This window comes from Anopheles gambiae, chromosome 3, assembly GCF_943734735.2.
Source record: "Anopheles gambiae chromosome 3, idAnoGambNW_F1_1, whole genome shotgun sequence".
Lineage (NCBI taxonomy): Eukaryota > Metazoa > Arthropoda > Insecta > Diptera > Culicidae > Anopheles > Anopheles gambiae.
The window spans coordinates 58,181,920-58,197,936 of NC_064602.1; the positions used below are offsets into that span (position 1 = coordinate 58,181,920).

The 16,017-nt window shown below is 37.9% G+C and overlaps 3 protein-coding genes across 10 annotated transcripts; 1 reads left to right on the forward strand and 2 right to left on the reverse strand.

Annotated features, from left to right (window-relative positions):
- Window positions 1–3: 3 nt before the first annotated feature.
- On the reverse strand, window positions 4–4,770 carry LOC1272670 (arginyl-tRNA--protein transferase 1). 4 transcript variants are annotated; one of them, XM_061661691.1, is made up of 7 exons: window positions 4,095–4,765; window positions 3,365–4,020; window positions 3,074–3,199; window positions 2,816–2,965; window positions 649–809; window positions 265–574; window positions 4–201 (listed from the first exon to the last, which is right to left on the reverse strand). In XM_061661691.1, the coding sequence occupies exons 1-7, from the start codon at window positions 4,180–4,182 to the stop codon at window positions 109–111; spliced, it is 1,584 nt and encodes a 527-aa protein (XP_061517675.1). In that variant the 5' UTR covers window positions 4,183–4,765; the 3' UTR covers window positions 4–108. The 4 variants fall into 4 exon arrangements, with proteins under 4 accessions (XP_061517675.1, XP_061517676.1, XP_061517677.1 ...); XM_061661692.1 differs by lacking the exon at window positions 3,074–3,199 and having other exon boundaries at window positions 4,095–4,770; XM_061661693.1 differs by lacking the exon at window positions 2,816–2,965 and having other exon boundaries at window positions 3,056–3,199.
- Window positions 4,771–5,700: 930 nt separating this feature from the next.
- LOC1272669 (small ribosomal subunit protein uS13) lies at window positions 5,701–6,781 on the forward strand. Its single transcript, XM_311570.5, has 2 exons — window positions 5,701–5,859; window positions 6,097–6,781. The coding sequence occupies exons 1-2, from the start codon at window positions 5,857–5,859 to the stop codon at window positions 6,550–6,552; spliced, it is 459 nt and encodes a 152-aa protein (XP_311570.5). The 5' UTR covers window positions 5,701–5,856; the 3' UTR covers window positions 6,553–6,781.
- A 228-nt stretch (window positions 6,782–7,009) lies between these two features.
- LOC1272668 (endophilin-B1) lies at window positions 7,010–15,384 on the reverse strand. 5 transcript variants are annotated; one of them, XM_061658001.1, is made up of 7 exons: window positions 15,326–15,384; window positions 11,862–12,132; window positions 11,354–11,787; window positions 11,212–11,275; window positions 10,610–10,800; window positions 8,835–9,006; window positions 7,010–8,765 (listed from the first exon to the last, which is right to left on the reverse strand). In XM_061658001.1, exons 2-7 carry the CDS (start codon window positions 11,937–11,939, stop codon window positions 8,652–8,654), a joined length of 1,053 nt encoding a protein of 350 aa, XP_061513985.1. In that variant the 5' UTR covers window positions 11,940–12,132; window positions 15,326–15,384; the 3' UTR covers window positions 7,010–8,651. The 5 variants fall into 5 exon arrangements, 4 of the variants coding, with proteins under 4 accessions (XP_061513985.1, XP_061513982.1, XP_061513986.1 ...); XM_061657998.1 differs by lacking the exon at window positions 15,326–15,384 and adding an exon at window positions 10,963–10,998; XR_009766111.1 differs by lacking the exons at window positions 7,010–8,765; window positions 15,326–15,384 and adding exons at window positions 9,734–10,115; window positions 10,963–10,998 and having other exon boundaries at window positions 8,867–9,006.
- Window positions 15,385–16,017: the final 633 nt, after the last annotated feature.

Consider the following 16,017-nt stretch of genomic DNA (forward strand, 5'->3'; position numbering starts at 1 on the left):
CAATTCAGTAAACATTCCATTTAGGTTTTATTTGAAATTCAACACACTTTAAGGAACAGCTAATGCAAGCAATGCAGTTTTCATCATTCTTCGGTGTCATGCACATTTCTATACCCTATAAAGCATCATTTTCTTTGCGCAACTTTTTCCCACCAGGCGAGCATATTCAAACAATATAGGCAATTCCTTGCCCACGACCGTCTGTAATGATAAACATTAAATGAAATACTCAACTGAAACACATAATTAAAGCACGTAAATTACCAGATACTGAGTATAAGTCATGCAGGATCTACCAAAAATTAGGAGCACATCGTTTACGTCCTGCTCGGTAGCTTTGTTTGTATCTTGCGCTGTAGGATCATCGTTAAGCCGGCTATACTTGCTGGCATCTAGCTTCGCTACAACTGTTCTATCAAGCAAATGCCATGTGTATGCTTCCGGACAAAGTAAATACGAAGGCTGCAGATTGCTTTTGTAACGCATCTTAGGACAAGAGTGAATATAGAACCCCATGTAATAGTTTGAAATGCTAGGATATTCTTTATAGAGCGAGCGTGTATACGCTAGTTCACTGGAAACCCGGGGAAGGTAGTGTTACAAGTTAGTTTGCATATGACACTTTGATAGTATGTTACCAAAACTTACCGCAATGATCCATAAGTACCAAGCGATAGAAATTTATATTCAGGATCGTAGAAGAAATACACCGAGCTTACGCAATTGGGTAGCACATCAATTACTCCAACAGCTATCAAACGATCGTCCAGCCAATACTGTTGATGAAAAGTCCCGAATCCTTGGAAAGGCTACGAATTAGAGAAGGGGGGGAGAGGTATATAATTTTACATCGTGTTTTAAATAATGTTGCTGTTTTCAGTATACAAAGGTACTGCTTTTACTGGTGCTGATTTAACAAGATAAATACTACTAAAACAGCTTATATTAAAGTAAATTGCTGCCACAGTGGTTTTTTTTAACAATCAGTGTTTAAAATTTTATTTTTAAGAGATGTTTTTTTTACGTAGTCTTACCCTGAAAGCATCTGTTCAGTTCAAATGGAACCATTTTGTTTTGAATTTAACTCACACAATCTTATCAAAGGCACCTTTCTAGATTAAACCAAACGTCAGTAGGAAGGGTCTATGACATTGATCTGCAAAGTACGGGTCGTTAATCTTTTTACTATCACGTGGCTTTTTGGCTCTTGCGTGGCACCCAACGCGTTTAATTTACAGATTTTGGGTCTTTTTCGAACAAAGTTTGCTGACCACTGGTCTCATATATAATACTATGATCATATATAATGCAACGTACATGTAGTAAAATAGTCAATGAAATGGAATGTTACCCTGTTCCTGTGAGATTAGGACTATAACCGAAATATAGGCTTGGCTAGACTATCCAATGAGCAAAATCGTAAGCGATTTTTGACACTCTTGCAAAAGACCAATAACGCGGTTTTTGCATCTGATAGCTAAGTAAGTATAACCATTCACGAAACTGTTACCAGGTGAAACTAATTGACTACGCATTTGAATATGCATACTAATTGAATACGCAAAAAAGAAAATAATATCACAAATCGAAGATCAAATTGCACGACTCTAACAAATATTAGCCGTTAAAGAATACTTTCACTTAATATTTATGACAACATAGACAGAAGGAATGTTAAATAACTGGTATTGTTAATGTTTTATATTTAACATGGAATCCATTAACAAAAAAAAACAAATGCATTTAGCATGAACGTGATTGACTACGTTTGGGCATCTCGACACAAAGTATAACCCATATTTACATTTTACAACAACGATCAATGAGAAGAGTTACAAGACTCGATGAATATACAGAGACATTAGAGACATTAGAAAGAAAAACAATATATACCCATTGAATGTTTGCAAAAGAATACCCCATTAAAAATAGAATTTAAAAGCAGTTCCGAAAACTTCCGTCTGTCCCTTAGCTACGCAATTTATACGTTTCCGAGGTATTCGTGTAGCTCAAATATCCGCGTAAATCAAGGAAATCCTTTACGTTCTTTTATAAATATAACAACGCACTGAAACTTTATGAATATTTGAAACTATGAACTATGACGAATTATTACGACAACGAGATCAGGGATAACCCCATTCCACATGGTATCTAATGTTATTCGATGGTTAAAATCTCGTTTCGATAAGAAATTACTAACTGTATATGTCTAATTTCTACAGCTGTCTTTTATTGAAGCTTGATCCTTAAAGCTTTGTTCTTAAAAAGTTAGAAAAAGTTAAAGTTAAAAGTTAAAAAGTCCTTAAAGCCATATATGTCAACCATGAAAAAGTTAGAAATAGAGCATATTAGGAAAACTATTTTTCTACAAACTGACACACGTCGGAAACAGACATGGATGTGCAGTATTACTGCTCGACTAAAAGTTTAGCATGTTATTTTCTTTTTTTTTTTGTTATTTCAAAGTGACGTAATAGTGGTCAAAGGCATAAACTGTCACTAATGAACGCAATATGCTCCTAGTCTAGTCATATTTAAGCCATATGGATTGTTTGCGGCACCTAAAATCTGACTTGTGGTTGTGATCCTATTTGGCAGAATAACTCTCAATATATTGTTCGATTACGATCCACATGGTGTTCATTATTGAAAACCAACATTATAAAACAGCATTATAAAACCAGATTCACATACAATCTAGAATAATTTAAAATCGCATTCGAAAATTTAGAAACAATGATGTAATGATGGAAAGCATCAAACATAGAGCATTGAATTACAAACAAAAGAGTGCAAATAAACCAAATAGTACCTTTAATGGCGATTTCACCAAAAAGTCCAGATAGTCTTCAATCGCACCGGGTGGGTCATTGTGAATGGCCGTCTGATACTTTTTATACAGATTAAAAGAAACATGCAAGCTCTCTTGGAATTTTGCTCCCGAAGTAAGAAGCGTCACGATCTATGCAACATTAGGCGATTGTTTTTCAAAGAAAAGAAGAAAACAAAACAAATATTCTAAATTAAAACACATCATACTACCACAAATTACCTTCAGGGGAGACTTTACAAGAAACCGCTTAAAGCGATCCATGCTCAATTTGGATGCTGGATCATTGTGGATGCTTTGTTGGTATAAACTATAAAGTTTAAATGTTGCGGCGGTAGCACCATCATTTGCATTTACTTGTTTTACCTGGAAATAATAAAAAAAATATTAAAAACAAATAAAAGTTAAGAAGTTAGAACTACCAACAGCTATTTCATACAACAAATCAATGAGCACTATTAAGATCATCAGCAAATGAAATAAGAGTAGCTCAACGATGACGTTGCACTTTATCTACTAATTTGTGCCTACCTTTAAACGATGCGCTGGACTGTCATTATCCTGCGGGGATTCAGAAAGAAACTCCTCTAAGGATTTTTCGGCACTTTTTCGGTTATTGGATTGCATCAGCTGTTCAATGTCTGGGCCAGATAGTCCTTTTTTCTGCAATTTTTCACGCTTGCGTTCAATGCGCCTTAGTTTTGCTTTCTTTGGCTGATTGCTTATGCTTGAATCGCTCGTATGCGTTGATGTATTTACCACCCCACTTAAGGGAGGGATAGGTAATGCGCTCGTTTTGTCATCAGCAGAAGGAGATCGCTTTTCGCTGTTAACGTGTGTAAGCGTATTCAACAGATCCGGATCCAGTACGCGCGGTTGCATGCTAGGAACTTCTGTATGCTCTTGATCACATGCACTCCCATCATGGGTAGCTATTTCGTCGATGTTCGATTGGGCATCCTGCTCGGACGTTTCCTTTAATCCGTCTCGCAAAAACTTGTTCATTCGTTTTATGATTTTTTTATGAGACTTGTTCAACCGAAAATTAATCGCATCACATTTTATTGTGTACGAGGGACAGCATGTTACGTCCATCATGGGTTTGTAACAGTAACATCCAGACCGGCGCCAACCCCGGTCAATAAGTTCCTGGTAGTCTTGACAACTAAGCTTATGAGCCCACATCCCTACGGAATAGATACATAGTAAATGCCAGTGAACTTCGTGTGCTGTTCCATGTAAGAGAACATGACTGTTTTACCGTAAGATGAGCACGAACTCGACTGCTTACAATATCCACACTGATACTTTGAATTTTCGCCATAGTATTCTACTACGGAATACGACATTTTTGTTGCTATTTTCCTCCTATTCCTTCTAGTTCATATATTCTTTGTGTATAAAGAAAACATCTGTTCTTTTCCAACAACACAAAAACGAAGGCGAAGATGACAAAAATTTACTGCTGGCTCAGTGAGCACAGCTGTCTGATTTCCATGTAACAGGAACGCATTGCTTCCTTTTCATTTGACCAAACCTATAGCCATTCGCTATAATTTGCTATCTTTTGGTAATGATGAATTTACTGCCATACACGCAAGGATTTCTATTTTCTTGCAACTTGCAACTATGAATAGCTTGTAAAAGCTTCAGAAAATCTCATTTCAATGACGCCGCTTCGTAACTAGGTATGCTGCCAACTCGCAAACAAACAGGATTTCACTACAGCGATAAAGAGTTTGTCACTACCGATTGCAAGTCTAAGTTAATACATTGTTCTTTAGTCTCCAAATGTACGCATCGAATATCAGGATTAACAACAACAACGTGAATTTATTTTTACAGCAGAAAGATCGCTGCAGAAAGGGAAGAAAGATGTTGAATAGAAAGGAATGGATCATATAGCACTTTTTGACAGCCCGCTGAACACATTCAATACCTCGCACATGACAATGTGTATAGGTGCAAGGCCACGGTAGCGATAAATTACGGAAAAAAATCCCAAGGACCAAGGAATTTTATTTCATAATTATCAAAACTACATTCATTTTTCCATTCATTAGATTTTAAGGCTCAACTTAGAACAGGCGGTCCCTGAGATACACGGCTAATGGAGACCGTTGCAAACCACCGCGTACCTCGTATTTCTGCGTAAGTCGGATCTCATGATTTTCAGTCAAAATAGCCACTGAATTAGTTAATTTATATAATTCTGACTGAATTTAACAGTAATATCGAATGTTAAAAATTATGTCAAAACGGAAATTAGATGGCATTTTACAATGGGTGTGTCAAATCAGTATAATTTTCTCAAAGAAGGTTCTGTCACCTTTCACATTTATTATTTAACCAATTTAAGAGGGCAACCGGATACCAGGGTATTTTTTCAACTTTCAACTGCAATAACTTTTGAATCATTGCTTTTATTGGCCTGAAATTTTCAGTAACTTCCCAAATTTTTATTTCCGATTTTTTTGTGCATAAATTTTAATTTTCAACCAGCTGTAAGTATTTTATTTTGACCTTTTTGACCACGTAAGTTGGCAACCAGCATACCCGGGTATTCCATACATTTTGTATGGAGAATGACGTTTCTCTTCTTCTTCTCTTTGTATTGTGCTATTTTTGAGTCAAATTCAAACGATTTAAAATTTCAAATATATCGTTAGTTTTATCATATAATACTCATAAAATCATAAAAAAAAACTTGATGAATAAATGGAATAGAAGAGAATTAAATAATAAACACGATTTCACAGATTCCGACTCTTCTCATATCTTGGGGAACACCTGTACCGATAAATAAACAATTGTCATCCATGCGATTAACATCGGTCTGATTGCAAATGATTAATAAAACGCACACATCAAATTAAGCAAACGCAGACCTGTCAAAGTAACGTCTTTTCGCCGGAAGTAGCGATGGTCCTTCATACTCTTGTTCGCTCGTTCCCTCTCTTTTCCGGTGTATCAGCCATTTGTAAGCAGGCACATTCTGCATCGCTGGACAAATTCGATTGAAAATGGTAATTGTCTCCGATTTTAAATGAATTGAAGTGTTTCAAAAGATTGTGAACTATTTTAAAACATACATATTTTGTTGGTTTGAGTTCTACGTCAACTAAATTTGTCTTTCCGAACGGTTGTTACCGATGTGGCAACGCTTGTTGACATGAATGCAACGATGTGTGAGGAAAGATAATCTTTTGTGAATTGTTGCTGTCTATGTAGAAACTCATGGTAATTTTGTTGTATCTTTTCAGTCGCTCGTGATTCCAGAGAAGTTCCAGCACATTCTCCGTGTGCTGAGCACCAACATCGACGGAAAGCGTACCGTACCGATTGCGCTGACTGCGATCAAGGGTGTCGGTCGCCGCTATGCCCACGTCGTCCTGAAGAAGGCCGATGTCGACCCTTTCAAACGTGCCGGCGAGTGTTCGGATGAGGAGGTAGAGAAGATTATCACGATCATCTCGAACCCGCGTCACTACAAAATCCCGGACTGGTTCCTCAACAGACAGAAGGACATCGTCGATGGAAAGTACATGCAACTGACCTCGTCGAACATCGACTCCAAGCTTCGTGAAGATCTGGAGCGACTGAAGCGAATTCACGCTCATCGCGGTATGCGCCACTACTGGGGTCTGCGTGTCCGTGGTCAGCACACGAAAACTACCGGTCGCCGCGGTCGTACCGTCGGTGTATCCAAGAAGAAGTAAGCAGCAACTAAGAGAACGATCGGTAATCTTCCGCTCATTCGCCGTGTTCGTTGTATAAGGCCGGTAAATTAAACAACTGTGGAGAGTGTCGGAATGTGTTGAAGGCGACGTTGTGATGTGTGCGATAAGAATTAAGAATCATTTGAGTGTCGGTGTGTCGATTCGTCGCGTATTACAGTGATGTGAGATGCATTTTGCTTTCCAATAAATGGTTCTTATCGAAAAGGTATTCTGGAGCGTGTCGCAGTGTTTTCATTATTGTTAGTGGTGCTCATTGTTCGTTCAAGAAGCGTATATGCGAAAGGATTTCAAAATATCCGAAAAATTGGCGCTCCAATCGGGACGAGCAAATGATTCTAGCCATCTCGACATTCGCATATCGCCTGATTTGGGATGAAAAGTCTCTCGAGTGAAAGGATACAATCATCAACGAAATAGAATATTAAACGAAAGTTCGTTTGTGTGTGTAGTTGTGGACTGTTTTATTGTTCATTTAGTAACTTGGTGTAATTTATGGGCAGTCTTGCCACAAAAACGAGTATTTACCTAATACTTCAACAATAATATCGTCAATCTCATTCTGATGAAATTGACTTCATTAATATATTCACGTTGTATTTATGTAAAGCGCTTTTTGAACTTCGCAAAACGTGTTTCATTTCAGCAACAGCTTTAGTTTCGTTTGAATAGTTGCGATAAATTTAACGCTCTTTGTTTACCTCTTAGCACTATATTCCATCTCAAGTAGCAACATTTTTATTTGCATTAGATTATATAGTAAATTGGTTTTATGAAGCGTCCACACGTACGATGGATTACGTTTATAGAGGGAAGAAACAGTTAGGATGTTTAATGGAGTATTATAGGTTTTAAGCACTGCACATCTTTTTGGTTCGTTTAAGATTTGTTTGCATTACACACCTCCCCTAAACCACTATCAGCCACAATTGAGATTAATTGGACCGAGATCGGCCTAAACACGCGGTCAAAATTGTTGAAATGGCTGAGATCCACTGGAAGCATTGGAGGGATTTAAAGGAATGTTTGGATTAGGCTAACTCTCGTCTTGCAAGATACTCGACTAAAACATAGGTTACATTACAGGCTGATAATCTTAGTCGGACTTTAGTATTTTAATAGTAATATTTTGCTTCTTTTGTGTAGTAAAACTCTGTCTAATAATTGACCATATGCACGAGTTCAAACACACGCTATCAATTGATTAGTAAATGTATGTAAGATAAGATAATAAGGCGTAAACGACACGAGACGTTTGAACTTCAAAAGCTGAACACGATTTGGAAAACCACACATAATGTACAGTTTTCTTTTTAATTTTTGAATCAGTACGTGCAATAGTGTTTGAAGAAATTAGAAGTATTTTTTACTACATGCAGAAATAGATTTAAAAGCAAATCACATAACATGAACACTTCCTATTCAACGGAACAAACCTCAAACAAGTGGGGAACAACCTTAAACCAAGCTACAATTCAGGGTTTCTTGTCCAATCTATGCGCAGCATAAATTATTGCTTAAAAGAAGTTTTTAACAAATTATCACACATTGCAAATCCGCCAAAAAAATTGTATTCCACATGCATGATTTTGTCTTTCCAGCACATATCCATAGCAGTGCACTACAATGGGAATGTGAAACAATAACATATTTTGACGGAGTTACAATGTGAGACGGATGTTTGCAAACATCTCGTATTTAATGAAATATGCTATCCACATTGGAAAGTGTTTTGGAAACCCTGTTAGAAACTTGCAATTATAGAATTCATATTCACTCTTATTCATATATCTCCACCGAGGCGTAGCCTATCATGTCGATTCTCGTTGCAAAGTAATCGTAAATGAGCTCTATTTTCACAAATTACATTGTGAAGCTTTTATCTCCATCTCTCTTCTCTTTCTATCTCTCTCTCTCTCTCTCTCTCTCTCTCTCTCTCTCTCTCTCTCTCTCTCTCTCTCTCTCTCTCTCTCTCTAACTTTCTCTCTATTCGTTCTTGCTAAATAAATCTAAACGCTTAATAAAGTGGCAATTTCAACAACAATCTTTCGGCTTCCCAAAGGAACATGGCAGCAACCTGCTCAATCGTCATCCAGCATCTCGAGGAATGCCTTTGGTACAAGCCCTTTGAGTAACCCTTGCTTTCCATTCATGTAATCGCTGTGTGGTGGATTGCATTCGCAAATAAATATAACCTAAAATGAAAAATTAAGAAATATTAACAATGTACTGCTATTCTGACCAACGCTACTGCACTGCCTTGCCTCGTTCGAAGATAGGTTCAGTTCGGTACCATCCTTGGCGTCATATGAGCATAGAACGCGAGCCCGCCGGTACCCCGAATTAGCGCCCAATTCGATGTTATTAACTCGTTCCGAAAGAGCATCCTCATCTTCGTATCCAGACACCGGTACATACGGTTGCGGGCCACCGAGACTAATTTTATGCGAATTAGTCGTTTATATGGTTATGTACATCAGTTAATCCGTAAACAAAAATCGTCCCACCAAAGCATGTATTCACCATAAGAGAAAAACAGAGAGGTAGAGGATAAGGACAAAAGACAGCTACACAAACATCCACAAACAGATAATCCAAATATAATGTAATGTGATCGATTTTTTAAAATTAATTTTGTTATGGAGACTTTGCAAGGATCACCAAACCGTGTATAAAACTAACGTAACCCCTTTTAAATATTAAATGGCCTATTCACAAAAGAACTTCTAAACCATATATGAAAAGAAGAATTATAATACCAAACAGTAAACGAGAGCAACCGAAAAAACACATAGCACGGATATAATTGTTTTTCGTGATGTTAAATCTTATATTCTACGTGTATGGCATAGTGATGTTTTTAGCTATTTCCATGTAAATCCCTCATTTGTTTATTCGTTCATTTCACATACATAAATTTAAAACATAACTTCATGCCTAGCTAATGAGAAAGTTTAACACTTGAATCGCCGATGCATACGGATTATTATAATCGATTTTATACAATCCTCTAATTTAATCACTTACTATAAAAGAAAAGTTTATCATAAAAGAGGATTTAACTGAAGAAAGAAATGATGATACAGGAATTGACCCAAAAATAGTAATTCGGAATCATTCCAATGATAACATAATTTTGCCACATAAATTTTGTACAACCTACCAGAGAGAAAATGGCAGAGAGAGCAAAGCATAGATCGCCGTGTAGTTTAGAGCAATTACTAAAGTACTGATTTGTATAATTCTTGGAGAGTATTACGAATTAATTTAAATAACATTCGGAAATCTATAGCACGGAAATGTCACTTGGATCACTGTTGGCTACAAGAGCCGCTATAATACTGTCTTCCACGATAGGAAATGCTGCAGGAGATATACTAAGAGGAGGCTGCCCGGATGTCATCGGGATTGCGGGATGTAATGTTATGGTCTGTTGGTAGTGTTGTGAGCTGTCTTGTGATTGAAATTTGCTTAAATAGGGCGGGCCACAGGTAAGATCTACATCTTCACTGTTTACTCTTAATCGTGGCGTTGGAGGACGCATGCTAGGCCAGTCGGACAGGTAGTAAAAGTTTTGAGTATTTCAGGTGTTACGTGTGATCCGATAATCGTGCAAAGTAGACAGAGGGAACAAGATAAGAAGAGAAAGAGATAGATAATAGAAGGATAATCGGAAAAAAAAACAATAAATGGTAGTAGGTGGCAATAATGTACGCATATGTGTAATTTTTTCGAATGCATACGCCTCTTTTTACATAAAAAATAAATCGAATCAATTCTTGGTGTTTACACGAATAGTTACTCAATATAACTTTTCAAACATTTTTCTAACCATATTGCACAATCTATCGATCAAGAGGGGAGTGTCATAAACGCAGGAAATATGATATTTGAAGCAAGCTCTTTGGGTAAACATCAATGCGTTTATAAAGCTTGCCGCACGAAAGATCGCAATGTAGGCAAAAACACAAAAAACAACATCATACATGTTATCATGGTTGTCGCTAAAGCATATTTTATCGGTACCCCATTCACTTACCTAACTAGCTCTCGTTGTAAGTCCGACATAATTTTATTGCATTGGCCGTAGTAACGGACTTGAGCTTCCACTAAGGAGTGCAGGTAGCGCAAATGGGTGGCTTGCGTCGTGCTAATTCCTTCTAGCAGCAATTTCGTTATTTCAGCCTGTCGGTCAAATTCAGATTGTGCCACTCGTAAATCTCTTTCGGCCTAAAAACAGAAAAAATAAATGTCATATTCATATTCAATATTTATAATGTACTCAATCATTAAATAAATTATAGTTGAACGGGAAAATAATCAATGGAAGCGCTACATCATTTCATTCTATCTACTTATTCTTGACACTGGACACTCTACAAGTCCTGTTACCTGTTCTAATGTCACCTCTGGCGATATTCCATCCTTCTGAATGTGTTAGCAATCAAAAAAAGTGGGAAGGTAGTTAACGACTTAAAATAATTAGCCTGTACGAATTATTCTTCTTTTGACTGTCCATCGCATGGTACGATATCAGAAAATTGGTATTATAAAGCAATTTTTCATCATATTGGAATATACCTTCAGATTCCCGCATATCATATCATTTGAAAATACTGATTGATTTAACAAATTTCTTACCGCTTGCTGGCCAATCATACTGCGCGCTTTACGGACCCGATTCTTGCATGCATCCAAATCCAAACTGTAAACAGACAAATTCCACACCGATCCAGTGTTTAAAATCTATTCTTTGTATGTGATGACCGTACATCTTTCTTACCGTTTACTCTCGAGCACACCTTTCTCTTTAGTGATAGTTTTCATTTCTCCTTCCAAGAATTTTTTCAGTGGCTGAATAAAACACATGCCAGCAGAACCGATGAAATCACGTTCACAAGAACCGAGCTTTTGCTCAGCCTGCCCCACTTTGATCAAAGCACTGCCGTACGGTCCGTCCTGTCCGAATTCTCCACCCCCTTCTATCATGTCCAATCCAAGGTATTCCAGATTACTCAAACGTTTAGGCTTCTGTTTTTCGATTTTCTCAAATATAAAGTCCTCCACTCGATTTGCCGGATTCGGTATAAGTGCTGCCTCCGTGTCACGCATGATTTTTTCCGTCCACAATTTAGCCGAGTCGGAACGTTCACTCAAATGCTCGAAACGGGCATCCATCTCTGTTTTTTCCGATGTCCCTAGCTTCTCTTCTGTAAGCTATAGCGGATGAAAAGGAACGGTCAGAATTTGTATTCGTTTTTGTTAAGGTCAGTGATTATTGATTTTCTCACCTGCACCACACGCGATAGTGTAGAGCCAGCCCCTTTTACAAACTTCTTCACATCAAAGTCCGGCATTTTGATATTCATATTAAGATCGGTATTCACACGTTACTGTGTACGGGATTTTAACTAGAGTACCACAAGTGTGTATAGAAATATTCCTTTAGGTATTCTGTCCGAACTAACGCCGATATAAACATAAAATATGAATATAACAACTTGTTTTCACAACAGATACAGCGAATGGTACGAAAGAATAGTTCGATTTTCCTTTGTTGTTCTGCAATGAAAAGTTGTGACATTTGTTATTGATTTTTACAACATATATAGAAGAAAGGTAGCCTAGTGGTAGTGATGGTCCAACGGCACATAAAACGATTTTTTAGCACACCCGTGGACACGCTCTGTAAGGCCGAAAACCCACGACGCGCGTTTCTGCGGTAGCGTGTTTGAATGACTTTTTTTTATTTCCATGCCAGGATTGCTTCGAGGATTTAGGGTCTAAATTTTTGAGGAAAAGTAAGTAATTATGGTTGAGTGTTTAGATTAGCACCATCGACCGTCATTCGATTTTCACATGCTTCTTTGCTGATAGAGTTGCATTGAATTTTAGTATTTAAATAATTGTATCGCAGTTCCAGCGATACATAAATTCGTGAAAGCTATCCCATATAACCAAGATACCGAAACGCCAATTTCTTGTACTAAAAATCCAGTTCCATCAAACAAAGCTAAAAAACTATCAGTTTGGTGGGTTAAGCCACACGGCCACAGAAGCAGCCAGTACAATGTTGTTGAAGTCAGTTATTATGCTCGGGCAATTTAATTGTAAAAGCATAGCGAAGGAATATGTGATATGCGGAGCAAAGTAAATACACGTGCGTTCGGTTCAGTTAACAAAAGCAAAGAGAGCAAACGCCACAGATTAAGCTTAAACGACTGGAAAATGAAAGCTCCATAGGTTCACTGGTTTGCTCAACAGATGGCGTATTCCCAACTGCCACAATTCCACTAAACGACCACTAAACGTGTTCTAAACGACCCAAGCTCTCTACCTAAACGGATTATAGAAAAACTTCGTTTAGCAGACGGTGAACGACTTCTAAAAATAGCAAAAAAAAGGTAGCGCCATCTGTTAGTGGGGTACCCAACCAGTGGAGCGCTTTCCCCGCTTCAGAACGGTGATACGATTGTTTATAAATACGAAACTACAATAGAAACCACCAGCACTGAAGCAAGTGAGATTTGAGTAATGGTCGTTGGTGTCGGTACCCACGTATCTGATCACACGACCATTCATATAGATTTTTGCTCAGAAAGTTAGAAGGCTTTATAGGTCATGATAAGATGAAGCTTGTCGAAACACGTTGCAAGAAAAGGAAAGCAATATAATCATGAGTTATAATTGTCGTAACCACAGCCCTTGTCATCGTTGCTTCTAAACATTTTCAATACTTTATTTGCAATTTTCTGGAATATTATTTATTGTGACTTTCCTTCACTACGTCTGTCCAAAAACTGATCGTCTTTTCGCGTTTCGTTTCCATCCTGCCGCTCTCACATGCGATCTCACCGAGTCGCTCCTCTCTTGAAATCGCGCTTCTCTGTTGATCTCTTCTCACCGTGTGGTATCTCACCGTGCAATCTCTAACGTTCGCTTTTCGGCAAGCTGCGAGTCTCTCAATTGTCGATAGGCTTCTCGTTCTATCGCTATTTCTCTCTTTATCTTTCCCTCTCGCGACCATTTCTATGCTACGCTTTAGTGCTAATAATTCTTTTATTTTAAATTTAAGTTCTAAATTCTTATTATTATTATTGTTGTTGTTACTATTGTTCTTATTATTCTTATTATTATTGTTATTATTATTATTATTATTACTATTATTCTCTACAATAATACCACCGACAAACCGACGTGACACTTCGAACAAAATGAGCTTCAAAAGTTGTCTCCTTATTTCAAATGAAAATACGTTAAACACTAGCGCCATCTCTATAATGATTCGCTTACTACACTGGCACAGAGAAGAAACTGCTAAACCCCCTTTTTGTTTTTCTTTGCAAATTCCAATGCGTATTGTTTTTTGTACTTCTCACATCTTCTGCATTGATTTGAAAACTTATAAAATGATTTTCCTGTGTGTTTTGTCCAATTATTCTCACAAAATCTTGCCTCACACTTCCTTCGCCATTTGTATTTAGAAAAGTTGTTTACATCGAAGCAGCAGTGAACAGAGCTTACTTTGACAGGAGTGTTCGCCTCACTGGTAAATGACAGTACTTTCGTGTGGGACACTTTTGTAACGCCAGTGTCACGTCGGTTTGTCAGTGATAATACGTCATCTATTGAGCAAACCAGTGAAGCTGTTGAGCTTTTTTTCTATATTCTACCCAAATAACCAAATCGGCCTTAACCCACTGTAAAGCCCCAAATAACCAAATCGGCCTTAACCCACTGTAAAGCCACTTCAAACCCACGTGGGTTTGTGGTGGTCGATTCAGTCGTTAACCCACCAAATTTTAGAACAATCGGAGCTGCCAGTTCCGATCCGATGTATTTATCTTGCCCACCCTGAACCCACCTTTTCCAAAAATGCTTTGAGGAAAAGTTTGGTCAAGGGTTGGCTAAGGTAAATATGCAGAACAGGATTTTAACTCTTCGATTGATTATATTCATTCACTTACATCACTGCACTTAAACTTCCGCAATATTATTAGTCTATAAACTGTGCACTGACCAGCGAAATGGATGAGTCCATTTGCAAGTAAACAAACACACGCATCCACATCTTACACAAATATGTTTCACAACAAATGAACTTAAACATTCAAGTTTTATTGCTTCCTTTGCACAATTAAACACATTTTTGGGTGATACATGTTGAGTAAATGAATTATCCGGCATAAAAAACTAACGTAAACAAACTTTGAAGTGACCACTTCTGTAGATGTGTGGTTTAACCCACCAAACCGACAGTTTTTTGGCTTTGTTCGATGCAACTGGATTTTTAGTACAGGAAATTGGTGGCGTTTTCGGTATCTTGGTTATTTGGCGCCACTTCAAACCCAAGTGGGTTAGTGAAGGTCGATTCAGTCGTTAACCCACCAAATTTTAGAACAATCGGAGCTGTCAGTTCCGATCATATGTATTGACCTTGCCCGCACTTGGCCCACCTTTTCCAAACATGTTGACGAGGAAAAGATGGATCAAGGGCAGGCTAGGGTCAATATGATTAACAGGATTTTAACACGTCGATTACTTTAACTCATTCACTTACATCACTGCATAACTTCGGCAATATTATTGATCTATAAACTGTGCACTGACCCGCGAAATGGATGAGTCCATTTGCAAGTAAACAAACACATACAAATATGTTTTACAACAAACGAAATTAGGCCCGCACGTTTAATCGCTTCCTTTGCATAATTCATCACATTTTGGGGTGATACATGTTGAGCAAAAAACTTACTTTAACAACATTGAAGTGGCCGCTTCTGTGGCCGTGTGGTTTAGGGCGGTGGCAACGCTCATCCGATGCGATTTTATAGAACGAGATTTAGATGGGATATGACAGATAACGTCGGACGTGCGATTTCGTCGTCCGGCGTTATCGGTCATATCCCATACAAAAATTTGATAGGCCGTCCGATAAAATCGCATCCGATGGAGCACAGACACGGGCCTTAACCCACCAAACTGACAGTGCTTTTGCTTTGTCTGATGCAACTGGATTTTTAGTACAGGAAAATGGTGGCGTTTTCGGTATCTTGGTTAGGCGGCGCTCTAGCAGCAATCGAACACGACATCCGACACGAACAAACCCAAATAATCATATGGAGGTGCACTGTCAGACACAAACAAACAAACAAGACAAACGTCGAGTCGAACATGTCAGTTGATTCTGTCTGTGATGTTCGATACCCACCTGTGCTGTGAGTACCTTGGCTGTCAAACGCTTCACAGCTACAGTAGATAGAATTCAATTCGGGACATTTTTAAGTTTGTTTACGTAGTTTGTCTCTTTTTCTTCTTAAAATTGCGTGCAAAATATTTAAAATAGCTATCAATAATTATGTTAAAGCTTTACAATCAATTATAACATCAAATATAAAGGATTGAAACGTATTAAACTGTAGTGTGTACATAATCCATGTGTATGCA